General features: G+C 41.5%; 1 protein-coding gene across 1 annotated transcript in view; it reads right to left on the bottom strand.

Moving 5' to 3' along the window:
- Positions 1-23660, bottom strand: part of LOC144528837 (voltage-dependent T-type calcium channel subunit alpha-1H-like) — a 50069-nt gene that overhangs the window by 17318 nt on the left and 9091 nt on the right. Inside the window, exons 3-16 of the mRNA XM_078267689.1 lie at positions 17672-17765; positions 17329-17462; positions 16847-16944; positions 14278-14437; positions 11153-11459; positions 10949-11041; positions 10202-10790; positions 6394-6758; positions 4365-4516; positions 3653-3838; positions 3261-3378; positions 2521-2676; positions 1626-1713; positions 1193-1380 (exon numbers count right to left, since the gene is read on the bottom strand). Of these exons, the coding sequence (XP_078123815.1) occupies positions 1193-1380; positions 1626-1713; positions 2521-2676; positions 3261-3378; positions 3653-3838; positions 4365-4516; positions 6394-6758; positions 10202-10790; positions 10949-11041; positions 11153-11459; positions 14278-14437; positions 16847-16944; positions 17329-17462; positions 17672-17765 (2728 nt within the window). The remainder of the gene's footprint in view (positions 1-1192; positions 1381-1625; positions 1714-2520; positions 2677-3260; positions 3379-3652; positions 3839-4364; positions 4517-6393; positions 6759-10201; positions 10791-10948; positions 11042-11152; positions 11460-14277; positions 14438-16846; positions 16945-17328; positions 17463-17671; positions 17766-23660) is intronic.

Raw genomic sequence — 23660 nt, forward strand, 5'->3', positions numbered from 1 at the left:
GATTTAAGTACAAATAACATTTAATTCTTAACAGATTAAAGGTACCCTGTGGAATTTTTGGAGCAAACACCAGCCTGCACATGAGGACAAACACAATGGGCTTTCTGATTAATTGAAATACGATCTCAATTCAAGCCTCTATGTGATCTAATTTTGTGCTGTGTTTGTATTAGCGAGATTTGAAAGATTTGTTGCATCAAAACAAACTCTCCTAATTTGTGTCAAAGCTTGATCAATGACAAGGGAGCGTTACTCCACGTGGCAAACTGTGCACATAAATAGGGGGGACGAGGATATTAAATGTGTGAGAGACAGAGGAGTAAAATGCGATAAATGATAAAAGCTTTTTAGAGAACAAAAAACACTGTGCTTGTACCGGGGGGGGAAAAAGGTGCAGTGCTGTGTGAATTCAAAAAAGGAGATGACAGTCAAAAGCAACTACGTTACTTGTTAAATGTAACAAAAAGGCCAGGAAAACTTCAGTGGAATATCCCCATCACCAGTCACTCAAACATCCACAGCTGGAGAGAACACCATCACTGACAGCAGCGTGCCACCAATTAACAGGCAGAAATGATCGAAAAGAGCTTTACTCTGCAGTGCACAGGTTACACTCTCTGTCAGGCATCAAAAACCACATTTTTCTCCTGTGATGATTCTGACACACCACATGATCAGAGCTGATTGTAACTCCGCTTGGATCCACTCGGATATTAGACATATTGACACACAGACCCGAGACATGAGTAAAAAGAACAGGCCGGCGGAAAAATGCTGGTTGCAAGATGTTTGGCTTTGCAAATGTTTTTCATGAGAAAGGAAATGCATTCAAGTCATTTGTTAGGTCTTAACAATGCCCACGATGGGTTTTGTTAAGAAATACTGAATGTAAGCAAACAAAACTCATCAGGTACCTTCAATAGAAGTCTTTAAGATGTTACTTTTTCTCATTTGGATTATAAAACTCTGTTGTTATTGTAGCTTTTTAACTTGTGCAAAACAATCACAAATCCCTAGTTTTATAGTTTAGACGTTCGTCTTCCTAATCATATTTAAAGTACAGCACGACCTGACTTTATCTCCTTTTTGAATATATTACATCATTTTCAGTTTGAGTGCTTCTGTAAATCAACTTTATTACTGATATTTAATGTGGGCATAGTAGAAGTAGAAGCAGGTGTCCAAGGCTCACCAGTGACCTCTGCTCAAGGCTGTGGATGTCCATGGAAACACCACTGGCCCGCCGTGATTGGCTGCAGTTTATGGTGGGCGTGGCTGCAGTATGTGTAATGACCGGCAGAGGAGGAGGAGGGTGGGGCATGGAGGCTTTTGGGTTCAGGAGACCATTGGGGCTCAGCATCATGGCCTGGATCTTGAGCTCTGCACACACACAAACAGATGCAAACATTTTTGTTAAAGGATAATTCCAGGTTATTAATACTCTGGACTTATTTTCACAGTTTTGGCCCAAAGGTCCCAGAGAAAATTTGAGGACATGTAGTGCAGTTTACATTTTGTAATTTAAGGATACACATTGTGACGTTTTCAAATAAAGATACCAAAATTGTTTCGTCATCGTCGTTATGTGTATGTTTCCAGTTCTAAATTAATCTAAGAGATTGTACCTGCAGCATACAGCTCTCTCAACTTCTCCTCATCCTCGAAGGAGAGCGACTGTCTCTCGTCATCTGACTCTGATCTGTTGGCATCACCCTAAAAACACAGACACACACACATCACTGGGATCCCCACTATCATCCTCGTCTTCGTCATCGTCACCTTCCCTTTTCTTTACTTTTGATTGTTGACTGCTGTAAAAGTGGGAAATATGAGCAAGTTGAGAGGGAAAGACAGAGAGACAAAGAGCGGGAGGAGGGAGGCAGACGGATGAAGGGGATCTCCAGTGTTCTCTAGTTGAGTTATGTGCATGGCTTTGGCTGCGATCTCCTGTAGTCACGCCAATAAAGCTTTCCTGAATTTAATTAAAAATCACGCCAGAAAGATGGAGGCAGACGGCTTTGGCAAAGGGTATCTGTATGAGAGTGTGTGTGTGTGTGTGTGTGTGTGTGTGTATGAGAGAGAGAGAGAGAGAGAGAGAGAGAGAGAGAGAGAGAGAGAGAGAGGACGTGTTCTCTGATGCTGGAGATAAAAGATGAAAACTAAACAACAAAAGCTCACCAGCTGTGAATGGCAGGCGATATCAAACACATCCTACCCCGGAGAGGGGTGTATGCGTGCGTGCATGCATGTGTGCGTGTGTGTGAGTGTGTCAGTGAGAAAGACAGACAAGGGGATAGAGAGAGAGAGAGAGGGAGATAGAGGAAGGGAGGACAACTGAGAAAGAACAAGAAAAAAGAGTGATAGATAAAGAGACAGAGGGAGAAACCACACAGGCAGGATGGTGGAGATTATTCTCTTGTAGGCAGCTTTGGTATCATCAGCACAACAGAGCTCAATTAGTCTCGTTCTCTCTGCCTCATTCTCTAAGTGGCTCAAATAAAACAGCATATTTGCCCTTACTTCGGCTTGGAAGCCCTCAACCAAAATGGCTACAAGCAGGTTGAAGAGGACGTAGTTGCCAAAGGTCATAAGGGCGACAAAATAGAGGGCAGCCAACGGCGTGGTGGAGGCCATCCCGTTATAGAGCACCGCATTCCAGTCCTCCTGGGTGAGGATCTGCAGATGGGAGGAGATGTGGAAAGAGAGGTGGTGGAAGTCAAACGTATGTGGGGATAACAAAAATACACAGTCAACCACAAAACGGACCAGTGATGCAACCTACATTGTAGCTGTCGTAAGTATAATAATAAGAATAATAGAAGTGGATTCTTCCTTTAATATCTCATTGTCAGATGAACATTAATGATGTTCATCAGTGTTAAATAAGCTCCTGTGGAGTGTTTGTTTCATTACTCTTCCTCCCACTCTGCCTGTGAAGCATAACGTACCTGCCCACTGGGATATCGTTTATATTTTGTTAAAAAATCAAGTGTGAGCACTCGCAAATTGGAGCAAATGAAATAATGGAGAATACTGGCATCGCTACTACTGGCAACAACGGCAGCTGCTGTTTGAATCTCATCCCAATTAATTTTGAAAATAACATTTATCGGAAATTGCTCTAAATTAAATATTTCATGTACCTGTGTGCTCATACAAATAGACATCTGTATGTTTGTATTTGTGTGTGTGTGTGAGAGAGAGAGAGAGAGAGAGAGAGAGAGAGAGAGAGTGAGTGCATGTCGGTGTGTTTGTCTAACCTGAAACACAGTGACAGTCGCCCAGAGCAGAGAGTCAAAGTTTTTCCTGTCAGGTAAGGTGTCTCCTCCATCTTGTCGCAAACCAAATTTACAGCCGAACAGATGCATCCCCAAGATACTACAACACACAAGCAAACACACACAGAATGGGAAAATACATTACTTTCATTACACGGTAACTCAATATGGATATGTAATGCTGCCTGTGTAAATAATTGTGCATGTGTAAGAAGAGATGGTGCATGTGGTAATATGCCCTGTAACAGCGTGAGAAAAAGGTCAATTAATGATTAGGATTTTTGTGAGGTATAATTAAAACTGAGGCAAAGCTGAGAAAACAGTTTGGCTTGTCTCAGCCTGTAGTATTGCCTCTAGAGGAAGAAAGAATATACCTGAATATGAATATAAAGAGCATCAGCAACATGCAGAATGTGGCCACATTGTCCATGGTCTTCATTAACACCACCAGCTGCCTCCTCAGAGCAGGAAGGAAGCGGACCAGCTTCAAAACTCTCAGCAGTCGGAAGGTTCGCAGCACCGAGAAGCCTCCTTCTGCCTCACCCACAATCTCCCACACACTAAAACACACAACGATGACAAGCAGATTATAAACACAAAGTTAAATTCACATTAAAGCAACCAAGGAATTGATATGTACTTAACCTCAGCTGTAACTCTTTTGAAGTCAGCATTAGTATCACCCACAAAAGCCTCCCTTCCAGGTAGGGAAGGGGTTAAGTCATTTTTCTTGTGACAATGTGGCAACTGAAAAGAGGAAATGGGCCAATGCTGTTTACAACTTACCAGCCAATAAACGAGGTGAGAGCACTGTGCACTGGCACAGTAAACAAGCAAAGCCCTTCAAGCACAGATACATAATTTAGCTTGTAGTACTACATAATGGAGTGAATACAGGCCCCCTTTGACTAAGAGTACAACCATATGGATTCCCTGCCAGAGCCAGAGCCACTGTAACAGTTTGAGAGATGTAACTGCAGTGCTGACTCACAGTGAGGATTTTCCAAAGACAAGATAAATATCTACTAACAGAATTCCCAATTTAGGGTAAACTTAGAGTCAAAGACCCCGACCCAGAGCCCCCACCTGATGATGACAATGATGCTGTCGAAGCCGTTGTAGGGGTTCTTAATGTAGCCAAAGAGGCCGAGAGCCAGGAGCTTCAGCAGCATCTCGAGACCGAACAGACTCGTAAACACCATGTTACTGATCTCCAAAATATCTGTCAGCTCCTGTGGCTGAAGAGGTGTTTGTGGAGAGAAAAAAGGGAGAGATTGATGTACAGATATTGGACAGGCAGAGAGAAAAAAGAACAAATAAAGAGAGACAGACTGGCTGGCAGCGAGGAGAGCAGAAGTCAACATGTTAGGAATTTCTGAAATGCTATTCAAGGCTACAGTGGAGGTCTTAGATATGGAGAGAGAAGCTGCTCCTGGATTTGAATGCAGGTGTGTTTTTACCCATAATCATTTGGAGTAGATTGAGTGAATATACTTGTATTATTAATATTATTGATATTACTTAAAGCAGTGGTTCACAAACTGCTGGGGCTGGCGAGGCATTGCAGGAGGGACCCAAGGCCCTTGATGCACATTTGGAATTTGGGATATTAGTCTATATAAATAAAATTGACTTAACTTGACACACACATGACTAGAATGAAAATATGTTGGAGCACATCTAAGGTTGAGTTCATTTGATTCATGTTGAACAAGAGTGTTCTCATGTTAGCAAGGTTACCAAGATAATAAGATAGATAAGAAAATCTTGCTCTTAGGTTCACTGACAAATAAGTGAGAGTGTGTTTTTGAGTCTAAATTTAGTTCATGTAAAATTCTAGATAAAATGACATTCAATTTGGCAGTTTTTGTCAGTGATTTTTACATCATCATCATTGGTTTATACCAATTAAATTAGTTTGCTGGAGGGAAGGGGCATGATTTCAAACGGAGGCATGACAAGGTTTAAAAACCACTGATTTAAAAGTCCTTTTTTTGTCTGCATATCCAAAGTCTAATATATCTTATACCTCTATGCCATAGAGCTATTGTCATCTAAAAACTATGATAAAAACGCATTGCAGTAAAGGCCATAACAATCGCACACATAAAAGAGCCACCATGTACCGTGGCAAAAGGTGGCATTTCTTCATCACAGTGAATACAAACATTTTGGTTTATTTCTCCCAGCTTGTCAAACCAACAAAGCAGTGTAAACAAGTAACAGTGTCTCTGAGCATGCTCAGTGACATTTGCCTGACAGAGCTACTCTCCAGAGATCAAAAACACAAGTTTCTGAGGTGTTTCAGACTAAACCGCACTGTTCACATTCACTGAAACGAGGGAATGTAGTCCAATGAAATTGTATGGCTCTTTGTTTGTACTAAATTGTTTTTATATGACAATTGATTTCTATGGCACAGAGGCGTTGGCAACGTATTCATATATCACTACATTCATTCATACACTTTCATTGTTGGCTTTGGTCTCTTCAAAGGATTTTTTGATAATAAAAAGGATAAAATAGAAAAGGCTTTATCCTTAAACATTAGTTATTCAAGAAGTCAAGGCCATCCAGATCTGTCATATTGTTCAGGAAATGGACCAAGCTCAATCTTCCCTCGTCTCCCACAGTCTATCCCTGCCTTTCAGCCAATCACAATGTCAGATCTGTCTTCCTCCTGCTCCTCACTCTTCCATTCGCTCTCACTCGCCTCTCTCACTCTTCCCCGTCTTTACACCACTCAATCTCTCTTTCCCTCCTCCCTCTCTCTCACTCTCTCTCTCCTGTCCCAGGGTCACGCTTTAATTAACACTTCAGGTCTTATGAGTTTCTCCACCTCCTGATACATGGGTGTGCACACCCACACGCAGTCACACACACGCACACACACCCTTCGTGAGCCCATATGCTTGGCGCTGTAAGTGTTTATTGGACACAGTGATTAGCACATCCATTTTCAATCAAACTGTAGTCACATCCAATCTGCAAGAGCCATGCACATAACTATGCATGTACACACAAACATGCAGCCTCTTATACTAACACACACACACACACACACACACACACACACACACACACACACACACACACACACACACACATAACATACCTGTTCATGGGACTCTATGCCCATCGACAGTGTATTAATAAGGATGGCAATCATGATTCCTCTGCTGAAGTATCTGCTGCCAACAATGAGTTCCAGTTTAGTTTGAAGTCCCGCCCAGCAACGCTCACACAGCCTTTTCTTTGGCTCAGACACCTGTGCATCACCGCTACAATGGCATGGGCTGTTACTGTGACACGGGCTGTTGCTATGGCATGAGTTGCTGTACCCATGATGCTGGTCTTCAGGCTGCTCATTAACATTTTTGCTGTCACTAAGTTGGTTGTAGTAGATGCGATACGGGCATACTGAGGACTCTCCTAGGGCTTCACCCGGCAACGGTAATGCAGGGTGCCCAGTGCACCCACCTGCACAGACACAAGGAGGAGGTGATAAAGACATGGGCCACAAAAATCATACATGCACAAGGTTAAAAGCAAATAGTGGATTCTGTATTGCACTTCTGCAGACATTCTGTCATTCAATATATTCTCTGCTCGGTAAAGGAGAGCACCTTCATTTCATTTCTGGGTGACAAAAATGCAATAATATGGAAGCAAATGTGCAATTGGGATGCTTTTGTGCAGAGGGGGAGTTCTTTTATTAGAACAGGAATGTGTGTGTGTCTTTCTGTCTGTGTGTGTGTGTGTGTGTGTGTGTGTGTGTGTGTGTGTGTGTGTGTGTGTGTGTGTGTGTGTGTGTGTGTGTGTGTGTGTGTGTGTGTGTGTGTGTGTATGTGTGTGTTGGGGGGTCGAAGTGTGGAGTGAAGCGGGAGTAAGATTTCAGCGGAATTCATTAGCAAGCAGCTCGGGAGGAATGCTCCAATGACAACAACAAACACTAATCTAGCACGAGCAGTTCACTTGTCATCACAAATAGAAATAGAAAAATCATGTTTTACTGGAGACTAATATAGTGAATCCAATCCAGTCATTCCATAGATAATGTGGGCTGCAAGGAAACTTTCAGAAGGCAGACTTGGAAAATGGCTCTTCGTTACAAATGCTTGAGATGTTACATGTTGAAGCTACAGATGCATCATTACATCTGGAGCTGTGATTTTCAGTGTTTTGGCCCATGATCCCCATACTGAATCATTTCTACTCAATTTTTTGTGTACGGGAAGTGTGCCAGCTACAGTTAGAATTTATTACTGAATTGTATTAACATTTGATATTTATTTTCTCTGTTGCTTAACCGATTTTACACATCAAAGTCACTCATCATGGGGAGTACTACTCAGCCTGTAAAAACAGTTGTATGTCTTCTAACACTGGAGAAGCTTTGTAAAGCCTGATAAAATATCTCCAATAATTTCGGCTTGGGGACTGCAATTTTTTAATGGAAAGCGTGCGTGTTGTGTTTTTGGAGCATACCAGGGGTTTAAAGTCAGGATATCTTGCCGTCTGCAGCTTTGACTTTGACCATCCAGTTCTATGTTTCTCTGAAGTGAGTCACTCAATTTTATTGAAGTGCAATTTTATGGAGAACCCCTTCAAACCCTAAACCTTAAACCTTAAAAATTCCCCAAGGACAAGCTCTTAAGTCAAAAACAGGTTTCTCCAGAGTAACTTGACATGGTCTCTGGCCAAACATGCAGCTGTTCAATTTAAAAATATATATCTTTTATAACACATTTGTTTCACAAGTTAAATATTTTCAATCAGGGTTGTTATCCCATGTAATGCAAAGGATGTTGCAAATATCTCAAATATACTGTTGCAAATTCTTTTTATGAATATTCACATCCTAACTCTTACCTTATCCCTCAGATTTCAGGAAATTAAGCCTAGAGGAGGAGCGCTGGATAAAAGGTTAGGTCAGAGAGAAATCTTTTGGATCGATTGTCAGTTGTTGACACTTCAACCTTTAGGCTTGAATAAGAAGTTTGACTTGAGCAGTATGCTCTAATTTGGCATTTTAAACTATAGTGTTGTGAGTTATGACAGCATTTGCCTGATGTTTTTCACATCGTTTATGTATGCAACCGCTGTATATATGTTTTCCTTCCCTTTCATACATCATTTCACTTTTTTGTCCACAAATCCCTTGGGACTACAATACACAGGGTGTGATCTTATGTAAGGGATAAACAGATGTGTTGCCTTGGGGCTAATTACCTGAATGTATAAATACACCACAGGGTTCTTGCATTCCGTTTGCCTTGTAGGCCTGATCAAGGTCTATGACTGAAAGCTTGTTAATGTATTCAAGAAAAATGTGCAGACTCCAGCATACAGAAGCTCTTCTTCTTTTAAAATGCTTTGAGAACCAACATTTTTTTTAAATCCACTGTCAGAGGTGGCAGATGTCTGTGATCTGCATGTCTAAATGCTGCTGAGCGTGAGTGGGAAAATACACTGTGCTGTAATTTGGGTGAACTGAGCCTCAAAGATTATTTCTTTAAAGAAGGAATTAAAAGAAATAACAGCAAAGTTACCCAAATCACTCTGACAAACACAATCAGGCTCATTAAAGCTTTGCTGACAACTCTTCTTTTTATCCAAAGAATTAACACCGCTAACGTTGCTAAAATACAGGGGACCGCCAAACCAGTGCATCCACCCCTATAAGGCCCAGGTTGACAAGCTATGGCCTTGAGAGCACTTGCACTCACAGGCTGTTTAAAATTGTATATACATACTCAATCTGTATGTACTGCATACTGCCTACTAAATTAAGTATGCCATTAGCAGCAATACATCCCCTCTGCATCACGACTGTATCAATCACGACGTTATCAGTCTGACCTACCATTGAATGAAAACTGTTTATCACAAATGTGATATTTCCCAGTGTTATTTTAAGGCAAATTAAAATGATTAAATATTTTAGTGTTAAATATGTTTTATGCAATACATCATTTATGTGAGCTCCCGTGCCTTTTCTCTTAACTGTGCCTATTAAAGCTATAGTGCGCGACTATTTTATGTTAATGAACGTCCGTTACATTCAAGCCATTGCCAAATGAGTTGCTACAGCTCCACAAAACTGTCTCTGTATTTCTCAGTATGGCTATGTTTACAAAATAGTGTAGTCCGGCGACTTTCACGCCCAGCAGCTTGAGTGATGCGTTTTATGTCACCTGAGAAAGGTGCAACAGCAGCATTCAGCTTTGGAGATGAAGAGAACAGCTGCAACAGGTGAAGGAATGGCTGAAAACCCGAAGAAGCGCCCACAAAATGTTTCCGTCAGTGATTGTACTGCTAAGAAAAGACCCACACTTTCAGCAAAAGAGAAAATGACCGGCAAAGACAAACACTGATAACCATTGGTGTGGCTTTTCCCTTTTCCTAGTTGGAAAGCACTGAGAAAGAAAAGGTACTGAGGTCAGACACGGATGTCGCCTTACTGCTCTTGAACAGGTTAGTAATGGGTTTTGTAACGTATAAGGAGTAGGTGCATGATCACCGAAGGCTTGCGTCATGTGGCTGCGTTGACAGTGTTGTTGTCATTACTTACGTTCCTCATGGGGGGCTTTAACTTCACTCGCCATCATTCATAATTTTGTGAATGGTTGACCAATGGTTAATTATTTAAACCACTTTGCAGTCTCTCATTGGACAGTCTGAAGAGCCGCAATGCATTTTGGGGCAGATTGAGTATGTCCAGTAAGCTTACGTTCCACGCTCAGATATTCGTATATATCTGGGCATTTCTCGCAAACATAAAATCCACATACTATGCAGTTGAAACAAACTACTGTACATACTCAATTTTTACGTCATACATAGTATGATGGTATGTAAGGATGTGATTTTGAACACACCAACACACTCACATACACACACATACACCCCTTCGTTCTCACCATGCTCCACCACCAGCTGCGGCAGTCGGTTGACGTTCTCCGTGGCAACCAGCCTCTTCTGGTCCTGGTCCTTTAAATCCATTTGACTGAGAAGGGGCGATATAAAGGGATAATTAAAACCATTCCCTCCATTTCTGACAGCAGGCTCAGACTGAGGCTGCTGAGGCTGCTGATGCTGATGATGACGCTGATGATGGTGATGATAATGCTGGTGAAGGTGCAACAGGTCGTTTGGAACGTGTCCTGAGTGCCGGTGGGCAAGTCCGTTCATTTCCCCAACTCCGCCCCTTCTGGCAGCTCCACCTCCTCTGTCTTTCTGGCACACGCAAACGCAGTGAAAGTGTGTGCGTGCCTGAGCATAGCAGCGGAAGAGTCGTCGCCACGCCTTGCGGCCCAGGTGCGCCAGGTAGCGGATGATCTCTTCGTAGCAGCTTCCTGGTTGGCTGTCACTGGCCAGCGTGGAAACTGATTGGTGGAGCTGCCGGGCGCACTGCTCTGACTTCATTAAGGCGTGTTCTCTCTGCTTAGTTTCAGAAAACTGGGTTGCTATGACAACCAGGCATAGGTTGATCATGAAGAAGGAGCCCACCTGGTCATGACAAGACACACATTACACACTGTTGTAACACATGGTACAGTATATGTTGTCTAGCTGTTTTGTGTGTGTGTGTGTGTGTGTGTGTGTGTGTGTGTGTGTGTGTGTGTGTGTGTGTGTGTGTGTGTGTGTGCGTGCGTGCGTGCACTTACTATAATAAGGAAGATGAAGTAGATGAAGTTGTAGAAAGAATGTGCATCCATGACGTAGTACATGATGTCTACCCAACCTTCTAGAGTAATTACCTGTATAAAAGCAAACACCCAGAGTAATCGCAGTAATGTGTGGCACGTAGTGTGCATCATCATTTATTGATTAAAGATGTATCCCTTTATATAAATACTTCAAACATTTACCTGAAAAATGGCAATCCATGCATATCCAATGTTATCAAAGTTAATTGCTCCTTTGTGTGGGTTTACTTCCCCGGCTCGACACTCATTGTAATACTGGTACCAGTTTACACATGACACTGATTCATCTACTCCCATCTCTGGAAGGGCCTCCTCAGCACCCAGGAAGCAGGAAGTCCTGCCTACACGGCGGCGAGGCACATCAGAGCATCGAAGCATCCCGTTCTCCCTTTCCATTGAGCAGATGAAGGGGTGGTCATCGGTGCCATCTGGCCGATAGTAGCCACTCAGGAAGGAGATGTTATATCTCCTGGAGAAGAGAACAAACATTTGACATTATTGTTTATTTATGTATAAAATATTGTATTATTAACTAATATACAGTATTTAAATGTAAACAGAGGAACCAAACACTTTGACGCTTTTGAAGCTTTTTTCATTTCCAGTTTCTAAAATGTGAGAATTTTTCTGCATTGAGTACTTTTACTTTTAATACTTTATTTACATTTTCCTGATGACACTTACATACTTTTACTTAAGTAACATTTTCAATGCAGGACTTTTACTTGTAACAGAGTACAATGTTGTATTAGTACTTGTACTTAAGTAAAGGATCTCAATACTTCTTTCACCACGGACTGTATGTTTCCTTATTGTCAGCAAATCCTCCGAAAAGGCCAAAACCAACAATGCTTGAGTCTTTTTCTCTTCTTCTACTTCTTTTTCCTGTCTGTGGCACTCAGCCCCATGCCCATTTGATCCTTAATGTTAATCTTTAAAAGTTGGTCACAGAAATGTAAATAACAGCTGGACACTGTCGTTTTTAGTTTACTCAGCCATGGATTAACAGACATTTGGTGAGCTAGTGGGTAATCACAACAACAGGGCCGTGAATGTGAGAATGACTCAAAATTAACTATAGTGCCCATGTTCATTTAAATGAAGGAACATGACACCCAGTGTAACGCTGTGGCTCAGTAATGTGTTTTTAATAGTTTTTTGGACAATTGAGCTCTATAGCACAGAGAAATAAGCTGTGTCAGACTCTGGCTGCACAGATAATACTTGTTAGTCGAATCAATTCATTGCTGTTTTTTGTCCAATAGAAAACACATAGAATATCACTGGTCTTATGCTTTAAACTGCCAAAACAAAACAAAATGAGGGCTAAAATACGGACAACACGTTTCTGGACAAAATCATGTAAAGTTTGAAGGATTTTTAGGAAAACAAACAAAAGGTCTGTTTTCTGAACAAAACAGAAAGACAGTCTAAAATACACAAGGGTGCTTAAGGAGGAAATGAGGAAACAGAGAGAGAAATACAGATGAAGGGAAAAAAAGAAAAGAGAGAGGGTGCAGTGGAGAGATAAGCAATCAATCATCTGTGGTGTAGAGAAGGGTCACAGAGGAGCACTGTTCCCTCACTTCTTATTAAGACAGTAATTTTGCTGTTTATGAAGCAGAAAAAAATACAAATTGCTAACTGAAAATAAAATCTAGAGAAGGATTATTTTTGGGTAAAAATGTAAAGGCTACTTTGACAGCAGGCTAATCTAGTCTGCTAGTCTCGCATTGCCAGACCTTCCTCCACAGTGCTGCGAAGGAGGGTCTGGCTAGTCCACACAGCATTCCGGTATGGGAGAAAAACAGGCTCTGGTTTATTGGCATTTCTTTAAACCAATGACAATCGGACAGAGCCACGGTGCGGCTGCAAAATAGCCCCGGGAAGGAACTTGTTTTGGTGGAACATGTGTACGTTCAAACGTTGTTTTAGTCGTGCAACAGAAAACTCAGATTGGACAGATAGTCTAGCTGGCTGTCTGGATTTACCCTGCAGAGATCTGAGGAGCAGTTAACCATAGTCCCTAGAAATCGAACGGAGTTTAGAATTCCAACACAAAGAAAGAGGAAGGTAACGGACATCTGGCCAAAAAGAGGGACATCTGGTGGAATTTCCGGCGGGACCTCGGCAGACTCGGAAATGGAGCGTCGTGGATATCAACTAGTTTGACACAAGAGTGTGATATTGTCTTTCCTGATACAGCTGTAGTATGTTAGAAAGTCAATCACAGACTCCTGCCTTTGTGATATTAAATAGTTAGAAATTATGAAAATAAAAATAGCTGTTCATTACTTTTGTACAGTGCTGATGCTTTTGTTTTTGCCACAATGCTGTGTAATGGAGTAGTCCATTCTGCTCACTCTTAAATCACAATCCCTTCTTAAAACGTATCTTTTAAAAAAAGCCTTTAATTATTGTCGGCCCAAAGTTGTATCCCGTTTCCCGTTCCACTATGTTTCCTGTGTTTTATTTATTTATTTTCTGTTTTGTTGTTGTTTTTTTTAATTCTATCTACTTATATTTAATGGTGGTGCAGATTTGTTTTCTGATATTTCAATAACGTTTATTATTATTATCATTATAAGTATTAGCTATTACTTATTATAGTATAGTATAAAGTTACAGTAGTAACTGTACATTCACTATAATTTATTAATTGTATCCGACTACTCCAAAACAGTAAAACAGTATAAACAGCTTGGATGCACCCCCACCTCTCCCTGCACCACTGTCAGGGATTATTATCCGAGTGGGATGGTTGAGCAGATGTAAGGTCAGGTGGTGACCATGATGTTATCTGATGTTATGTGATATTATCTGATCTTGTTTGTGAACATGTGAGCAGGAGCAAGAGTGAGAGCAATGGTGTAACGCTGTCAGTTTGACAGTGATCGAGCATGACATGAGAGAACTGCAGTGGTGCGAGGGTGCATGTTGAAATAGCCACAGAGAGTCCCTAAATACTGACACACAAAATTCACTTAGCCCTCTTAATCCCTTGATTTGTGATCTCTAATGCTGGAGGGTCCAGCAGAAAACACATTTACCTCCTCCCAGACGGAGCTGATTAGATAACAGACAAGATCAGACTATCTGTGATATTGATCCCCTCTTAGAAATAACAGCTGAGTGAAAGTAGCTTATCATAATTGATTGAGCCAATTGTGAGCAAACTTTTAACACAAGTTTCATAGTAATGCTTGTAACTACTGTTTTAATAAACAATAGTAATGAGGCCAGGGCATCCCTTGTTGTGGCATCTGCGGGTTACTATGGTAACTCACATCTTGACATCCTCTCCCATGAAACAGCGGTTCCTCAGTAGCCCCGCCCACAGCTGCACACCAACGATGCCAAAGATGAAGAAGACGAAGAAGCACAGTGCCAGCACATTGCCCAGCATGGGAAGTGTGTCTAGGAGGAGGGTCACCAGGATACGCATACCTGCCAACACACACACATACAGCACAAACACCATAGGCAACTGTGCACATACTAGCAACAACAGACAAAAGCCAGAAATATTGGTGTGGTCATGGACTCAGATCTGAATTTCAACAACCACATTAATACAATTACAAAGTCAGCCTATTACCACCATAAGAATATATCAAGAGTTAAAAGACTTATGTCTCAGCAGGATTTGGAAAAACTTGTCCATGCTTTTATCTTCAGTAGACTTGACTACTGTAACGGTGTCTTTACAGGTCTCCCTAAAAAAATCAATCAGACAGCTGCACCTGATTCAGAACGCTGCTGCTCGAGTCCTCACTAAGACCAAGAGAGTGGATCACATCACTCCAGTTCTGAAGTCTCTACACTGGCTTCCAGTGCCTCAAATAATTGATTTCAAAATACTTTTGCTGGTTTATAAATCACTAAACGGTTTAGGGCCAAAATACATTTCTGATCTGCTACTACACTATGAACCACCCAGACCTCTCAGGTCGTCTGGGACAGGTCTGCTTGTTGTCCCCAGAGTCGGAACTAAACAGGGGGAAGCAGCGTTTAGTTTTTATGCTCCACATATCTGGAACAAACTCCCAGAAAACTGCAGCTCCGACGCAACTCTCAGTTCTTTTAAATCAAGGCTGAAGACCTATCTTTTTGATGTTGCCTTTCTTTAAATCTTATATTGAAGTTGCAGTTGTTTTTTTTTCTTTGTTTGTCATCATTATTCCAGATTTCATTGTGTGGGTTTTACTAAGAAACCAGCCTTTTACGAATAGTAAAGGGTTTAAGGTTGAAATGAAATAAGATCACTAATTACAACAAAGTGTGAATTCAACCAAAAGGGTTTTGCGAAGTTTTTCCTTTCCAGATATAAAAACAAAGACTTATAGTGATGACTATATTTTAAAATAAAAGTACTTTTTCCACGCCAGAATGGGTGGCAAACAGAGTAAGACACACGTCCCAGGGGGACCAATAGTGGAATGTAAAAGGAGAGTAAAAGTAATCTCGTATTTTATCTGCTTTTATATGTTTAACTGTTTTTAACTGCTCTTCAATGTTTAATTTCTTATACTGCACTGTAACGTTTATTCTCGTATTTTATCTGTTTTTAATTTTTATTTTTTTTTATTTTTTTTGTAAAGCACTTTGAATTGCCCTGTTGCTGAAATGTGCTATACAAATAAAGCTGCCTTGCCTTGCCTAGCAAATATCTGCATGTAACTTTAAATTGGAAGTGTTGGCCAGACAAGAGAACGCTCTGAATGTATTCCTCCTCAAAACTGGAGCAGTGCAATTAATTGAATGTCAAATAATTAGGGTTGGTGATGGCGCAGTGGATATGACACATGCCTTTGGTGTGGGAGACCTGGGTTCGATTTCCACTGCGATATATCAACCAATATGTACCTGAGCAAGACACTAAACAGAGGCAGGCAACCTCTTACATATATATCAATTGTAAGTCGCTTTGGATCAGCTAAATGTAACACTAACTAATAATTGGCCTCCCCTACACTCTGCTGAAGAGCACAGATACAATTCCTCAATTCACTGCCTCTAGACTCCAAACACACTTGTGCCAAGATCACAGAGTGTAGTCAAAAAAGAAAAATTAAGTTGGCTGGCCAAGAACAACGTGAGAATCCAAATGATTACCATGACTTTGTATCCTGATTTGTTTAAACATGCATCCATCAAAAGGAAAGCTGCAGCTGTTAATAGCGATGAAATGAAGTGGAATTAACAGTGCAGCCAGAGTACAAGGACACTGACACATTCTTTATTGCCTTGGCTATGAATGTGATTGCTGAATTTCAGCTGAGGGTGTTCCCATGTCAGATGAACAACATAGGAATTGCATCCCTTTTTATACATTGTACACCAATTATAGGGGACAGGAAGTTGGTTGGAATGAAACAGAAAGAAGTCTTGCACAGTCATCCTATTTAATATTAAGTCAGTGGCTTTCTGAAGTGACCTACAGACTTGTGGAGACACTCGGTATCTTTCCTGCTGATGCTCTGCCAAGCCTGTACTGCAGTCATCTTCACTTCTTGCTTGTCTTGAGGGCTTTTTGCCCTTAATCTGGTCTTCAGCAAGTCAAACAGTCAAGAACTTTATACAGTGTGAGCATAAAAACCTTTTTAATTGCCTTCTCTCTTCTTTGTTTGCAGCCTTTGACCTGCTGCATTGTCCTAAAGTCAGGAGAGTCCTATACGGTTCACCCAATTTGGATGTGAACGCTCTGAGAAGTTTACAGTCAGCTCTTTAACCTTACAGTCACTGGTTCATTTAAAATTCAATGTACTTGAGCACAGAGCCAAAAGAATAAAAGACAAACGGCCATAATACTCTCTGAGTGCAGTGTATCTTGGAGGGAAAAGGAGAAAAACTCACTGGGAACTCTGTTGATGGCTCGCAGGGGGCGGAGAACCCGGACAGTCCTGATAGCTGATAGGCTGACGTTGTGTCCATCAAGCGAGTACTCCAGCATTCTGCGGAGAGGGAAAGCCACCGCTGTGTCACTGGCATCTTGATCAGCCTGACCTTGGCAAACCCTAAACCCCTACAGGGAATCCAGCAGAACGCAGTGCACTGTCTCTGGGATACATAGCCTTTTAACTACCAATCACCGAGGTCTCTGTCTCTCAGGACCCAATGATGCCATTGTCATTCTGCGGAGCTGCCACGCACACACACAAATTTCCGCCGGTTCGTCTAAGCACGCGCACACACACGTTTGACATTTAACTGGCATTAAACAAGTGTCTAAGCTTCACACAAAAGACACACATACACACACAATTTTGGCTCATATTTAATGTCAGATTTGCGTGTGTACGTGTGCAAGTGGGTGTGTGCAACTGTCAAACACTCACCCAACTATAACAATGAAGAAGTCCAATCTGTTCCATGTGTCGCCTAGGTAACCGCTCTGACCTATGACCCCAAGAGCCACCATCTTCACCACCATTTCCCCGGCAAAAAACGCAAAGATCCCATCATCCAGAGCCTGTGCGCACACACACACACACACACAGAGGATTAGTGTAAACTGATTAAGTGGGGGGGAAATTAAAGCAAAAACTTTTTAGTCCCTTGATAATGAAGTCTCAGAGCTGAACATAATTAGTTTGAAATTTCAGATTGTGTGTGTGTGTGTGTGTGTGTGTGTGTGTGTGTGTGTGTGTGTGTGTGTGTGTGTGTGTGTGTGTGCTTTACCTGCAGCAGGAAAGGTGTGTGGTCACAGGGCTGGAACATCCCTAGAGTTACACAGTTTAGCAGGATGGCCAATATGCTCACACGCTCAAACCATGTGACATAAGGTTAAGGATCAACACCACCGAAGAGTTTGAACATTGATTACAACAACAATAATCAATATTAGAACATTTCCTTGCAAATTTAGCTAATTAGGTTGATTGACAGGAGTCTCAGCCAATCACGACAAGCCAAGTAGATTGCTTCTGGCACTTTTCACTTCAGCTCCATCCTGGTGTCCTCCTCTTAGAATTTTCTGGCTAGTACCTGTCAAGATGTCGGTAAGCAGTAAATCCTAATCCAAGCTGTATCATCACCACATTCTGGTTTTGGAACAAGCTTTGTTTTCTTGGCGTTTCGCCTAACTATATTTGCGTTTTTTTGACACTGTGTCCGCCATTTTCTTAGCTTCCTCTTGGATGTGTGCTTACGATCTGGCACCTAGTCGCTACGTTTTTATAGAGGGTGATGGCCCAGAAATGTCCCTAACACAGCAAAAATGATAAATAAATAAAAAAATACAGGCAGAGGGCAGGGTCTCTGCAGACACTTCTAGTGGGTCATAATTGATGATTGATTCTTTTTGTATGAGTCTATACATTGTTTTTTTAAGGATAGTCCTACTCATTTTGCCATTAAGGTTCAAATAATGGAATTACGCATGGGTGACAACTAGGGGTGGGGAAAAAAATCAATAATCGTTTGTATCGTTTAAAATCGATTCTTTTCACCGGAATCAAATTTTTTTTTAAATTAATTTTCCCAAAGATTGACCTAAACATTTTCTGTTTATATGGTACCACCGACGGCGACTACATCATATCCATTTCTAGCAAAACAGACAAAACAGAAAGCTGAAAATACATGTTATGTACTTACATTACACATATATTTCACACTGACTGACTGACATGTGATGTGCATTCTTTTTAGAAAACAATTAGTTCGCAATACTCAATATCACCGAATCGCAATACTTCTAGAAGCGCAATAAATGAAAATCGCAATACAAATCAAATCCCATGCACCCATGTATTGTGAAAGAATCGAATCGGGACAAAAGCATATCGTCCCACCACAAGCTGCCAGAACAGCTTCAGTGCTCTTTGTCCTAGCTTCTACAAGTCTCGGGAACTCTACTACTGGACTGATGAACACGATTCTTCCAAAAGATATTGGAGAGCCTAACTTGTCACTTCAACATCTCCCATTGAGATCTGGTGACTGTGAGGATGATAGGATATAGTTCACATCTATTCAATCAATTATCATTCTCATCAAACCATTCAGTGACCCCTCGTGCCCTGTGTGGAATCATCTGCATTCATTTTGTTTCTCCGTTCACATATTCAGATTTTTTTCTTTGATTTCTCACCCATCTGTATCTAGCCAATGGTAATGTCTGTAAAAACCCAGAGGAAACCCTGAGGAAACTGACTGGTAGACGTTAACCTTTGTGTTGTTTTTTATAACAGAAATATGGATTTCTTTCAACCAAATTGCCCAAGAATAACTTGGATGCATGGATGTACGTTGTATAGAAACAATGCAACATTCTTCGCAGGTAAACTTAATGATTACTTTCATTGCATTTGTGTTTTTTTATTCAATTTTATAGCATTTGAAAAAAAATGTTTTAAATGGTTTTAAAAGAGTATCCTGACTAAACTTTGACATACAATATACCAGTCTGTGATCCACTCAACATCCTCTGATCTTAACTAGTAAGTAACATGTCAAAATAATTCATAATTTCTGCTTTGTTTTAACTCAAATTAGGTAGAATGTCATTTAAATTAGGTTTATTGATCATGTACAAAGAAAGCGTTAAAACAATTGACAAAAACGTTTAAAAAAAGCGTCAAAAGCATTGAAAAAGCGCCATAAACAACAAGTTCATGGTGGACAGGAAGGGTTAATGGTCCAGCCAAGTCTATATTGCAGTGTACAGAACATTACTAAACTGGACTTACAAAATATCTCTGAGCATACACACACAACTCCATGGGTGAATGTGTGCTTCACAGACGGAAAAATCTAACTTGTATGGACAGTGCTGAATGTACTAATAAAAAAACCCAACTTTTACAAGGTTGGAAACAGTAACAGTAATAAGCTTAAATGTATCAACTTTTATTTACAAGCACAACTTCTGACATTTTGACATGTTTAATAGTCGCAACTACAAAAGACAAACGGCTACCATGAAACAGTCAGTAAGACATTTGAAGTCAGTTTAAGTTTAAACGTGCGTATGGTGTGTGCATCTGTGTTACTTGCTAGCTGTCAAACTGGAAGATAGAGCACGGCTCAGAAGTGGAAAGCAGAGAGGTTTAAAGGGAGAAATAGTCTGAAGTAGAAAGTTAAAATAAAGATTGTGTTGGCTTCATAGAAACACAGAGATGCACACATACACACTCACATTTGAGCGCAAATGTGAAAACTGCTGAATGGATGACAGGAACGTATTCAAGAGCCAAGGACGCATACATAACAAAGCCTGGAGCATGCACATGGACACACACACACAGAGTCCCCTTCCCGGACACTTTGCTCTCGAGAGGGCGGAAAAATTAATGAGAGTACAATCCTTTATCACCCTTGAGACAGAGAGAGAAAAAGCGAGAGAGGGGAAAGAGAGAGGAAAGAGAGTGAGGGTAATCCAGTGTCCTCCCTTTGCTGTGGTTGCCATGGGAACCCCCATCTCACCGTGGGAACTGACTTCTGAGTTTCACAATCCGCTTGCATCTTGTCTGGACTGGAACACAACACAATTAATACGCACAGATAAACACTCACACACACAGCAACTCCCTTCTTCATTCGCTCAATACTGGGGAGGTTCGTTTTAATCCTGTTCTATCTGTGTAAATTACAGCAGCTTATATCAACCTGACACACACACTTAGACACACGCACGCATAGTAAAACAAGGATCGGGGCAGGGTCAAGGTGTGAGTGATGGATGAGATGGGAGTATTTCCACGGTTGGCCCATCATTCAACATCAGTGATGAAACACAGGGGAAACGTCTTCTCCTCTGTCCCTCTGTTACGCTCACACTCAACCTTTCCCTCTATCATCTCACATTTTCTTCTACAGCCCTTTTCCCCATCTCTTTGGCCCAATTATTTTTGTCTTTGCTTCACTCCTCCTTCTCTCTGTCTATCCCTCTTCCGTTATGTAGTGCAATATAATTTCCCATCTTCATTCCGTATCATTTCTCTCATTTTTTTTTTTTGCCTCTCTCCTCTCCCGTGCACATACACTCCCCATCCTCTACGAACCGCTTTTTCTCCGTGCCCTCCCTGTCTGTTTCTGCACCTCTCCACATATGACTGCCCTTAGGTAAAGCTTTAGTCTCTCAGTCAGAAACCTGGATCTCAGCCAACAGATAAACTACAAATACACTTAATAATTAACATAGTCAGAGAGATGGAGAGGCAGAGGGACAGACAGGGTGAGAAATAGATATGTAGATTCAGTTAGGGAGAGGTGGAAGAGAGAAAAGGAGAGGGCAAGAAACAAGGGAAATTAGAGATGAGGTGAAAAAAATGTCTTTATGCCTAAGTGAAAAAAAAACAGAGACACAGTTGAACAGTGGAACAGAGCGGTTAAGACACTGACGATTGGAGCTTAAAGTGTAAACAACTGAAAAGATTACGTGTCCTCTCTCCCTAATTGCCTCACCGTCTAGTTCTTACTTCCTCGCCAAGAACCACCACCTCCTCCCTGTATCTCATGCTCTCCCCGTATCGAACTTTCTCTCCTCGAGTGCCAACACAGGTAGTAAAGGTCAGGCACACATTATAAATCAAATCAGATCACATCACCCTGATCTTTCTGGCATCATCCTCCACCCTTGGCCGTCGATGCTAAGGCCAGCATGTGGCAACAGTTTCATATACAATGTTCATTAACTTAAAAGGATCATCCATAGGGAAACACAGGCCATCTAGATACCCGCAAAATATATGTATGTGCTTTTTTTTTGTTTCTTGAGAAGGATTTAGATTTACCAATGTGGTACCACTCTCAGAAGGCACCCTTTATAAAAGATTAGAAGTTGTAACTTTTATAGCTTAATGTATAAGTTATAAACCATTAAGAAGAACAACTTCTGTGCTGCCAGGTTGTAAAATTCCATTTGGCTGGTTTATATCCTTCTCCAGCATGACACTTGCTTTGTCTTTTACTTAACTCTTACATTTATTAGGAAGACTTCTCCAGTGGACCATTTGACCTCTTGCCTTTTGGAAAAGCTCTGCAGAGAATGAGGACTAAAACCCATTTATTACCAACTTATTATCATTTACTTACTGCAGACTTGATGGATTGTTGTAAAATCACTTCACTAATGACTGACTAACCTGTATAATTGCAGACCCTCTGGCTTATTACAAACAGAGAAACTTAATCCTAAAAATAAAAGATATATTCATATTTTTACTAGCCATGCTAGCGGCATGGCATATGGATCGCAATGTCAGTTGGTTGGCTGATTGGTTCATCACTTTGGACCAGAGTGCTGAAATATTCCAACAACTACTGGATGGATTGCCATGAAATTTGGTACAGATATTCACAGTACCCAGAGGATGAATCGTAATGCCACAACAGCCTGGCACCTCCTCCTCATGCTGGTCACACACTGCTGTGGGATGGCATCCCATTCTTCAACCAGCATTTGTCGCAAGTCAGCCAACGTGGTTGTGTTGGTCACTCTGGCACGAACAGCACGCCCAAGCTGATCCCACAAGTGTTCAATGGGGTTGAGGTCAGGACTGCTGGTTGAAGAATGGGATGCCATCCCACAGCAGTGTGTGACCAGGCTGGTGACCAGCATGAGGAGGAGGTGCCAGGCTGTTGTGGCTGTGTATGGTTCTTCCACACACTACTGAGGCTCCTGTTTGTGAAATTAATAAATTGTTAAATTGCCAATATGTCTTGTTTCTTCAAACTTCAATCATCCAATCCACCAAACACCAAACGAGTCAGCTGTTTTGGCATTGGCAGAGAAGAAGGCAAATTTCTCATTTTATATACATAAACTTAGCACAAAAAGTAAGGAAATTTGTGTTTGGTAGATTATTTCTCTGTGGTAACAATGCTTTTTGGCAATAAATCTTATACCGTTGGAAAGCCTGTTTAGATCCCTTTCAAATGATGCCCCATTTGTAAGGAACATGCATTTGTGGGATGAGCAGCAGCGCTGAGTATGTGGGTTGCGCCCATGAAAAATTTGTCAAATCTTCTCTGCCATTGCCCTTCACCGTCAGGCCCGTTTGTGCTGGTGTCGGCAACATGTGCACTGGAACCTGAACATGTGGAGTAACATTATGTTCAGTGATGAGTCCAGATTCTGCCTACGGCAGTTGGATCATAGGGTCAAAGTGTGGAGAAGACGCGGAGAACACTATGCTGATTGCTGCACCAATAGAGTAACACCTTTTGGTGGAGGCAGTGTGATGATGTGGGGCGGCATCTCCCTCACTGGAAAAACCTCCAGAATGTGGGAGTGGAGAGGATGGAATGGCCTGCCAGCAGTCCTGACCTCAACCCCATTGAACACTTGGGCGTGCTGTTCGTGCCAGAGTGACCAACACAAGAACATTGGCTGACTTGCAACTTGCGACAAATGCTGGTTGAAGAATGGGATGCCATCCCACAGCAGTGTGTGACCAGGCTGGTGACCAGCATGAGGAGGAGGTGCCAGGCTGTTGTGGAGGTGTGTATGGTTCTTCCACACGCTACTGAGGCTCCTGTTTGTGAAATGAATAAATTGTTAAATTGCCAATATGTCTGTTTCTTCAAACTTCAATCATCCAATCCACCAAACACCAAATGAGTCAATGGCAGAATAAGCTGTTTGGCATTGGCAGAGAGGATTTGGCAAATTTTTCATGGGCGCAACCCACATACTCAGCGCTGCTGCTCATTCCACAAATGC

The sequence above is a fragment of the Sander vitreus genome, chromosome 2 (genome assembly GCF_031162955.1).
Source record: "Sander vitreus isolate 19-12246 chromosome 2, sanVit1, whole genome shotgun sequence".
Classification (NCBI taxonomy): Eukaryota; Metazoa; Chordata; class Actinopteri; order Perciformes; family Percidae; genus Sander; species Sander vitreus.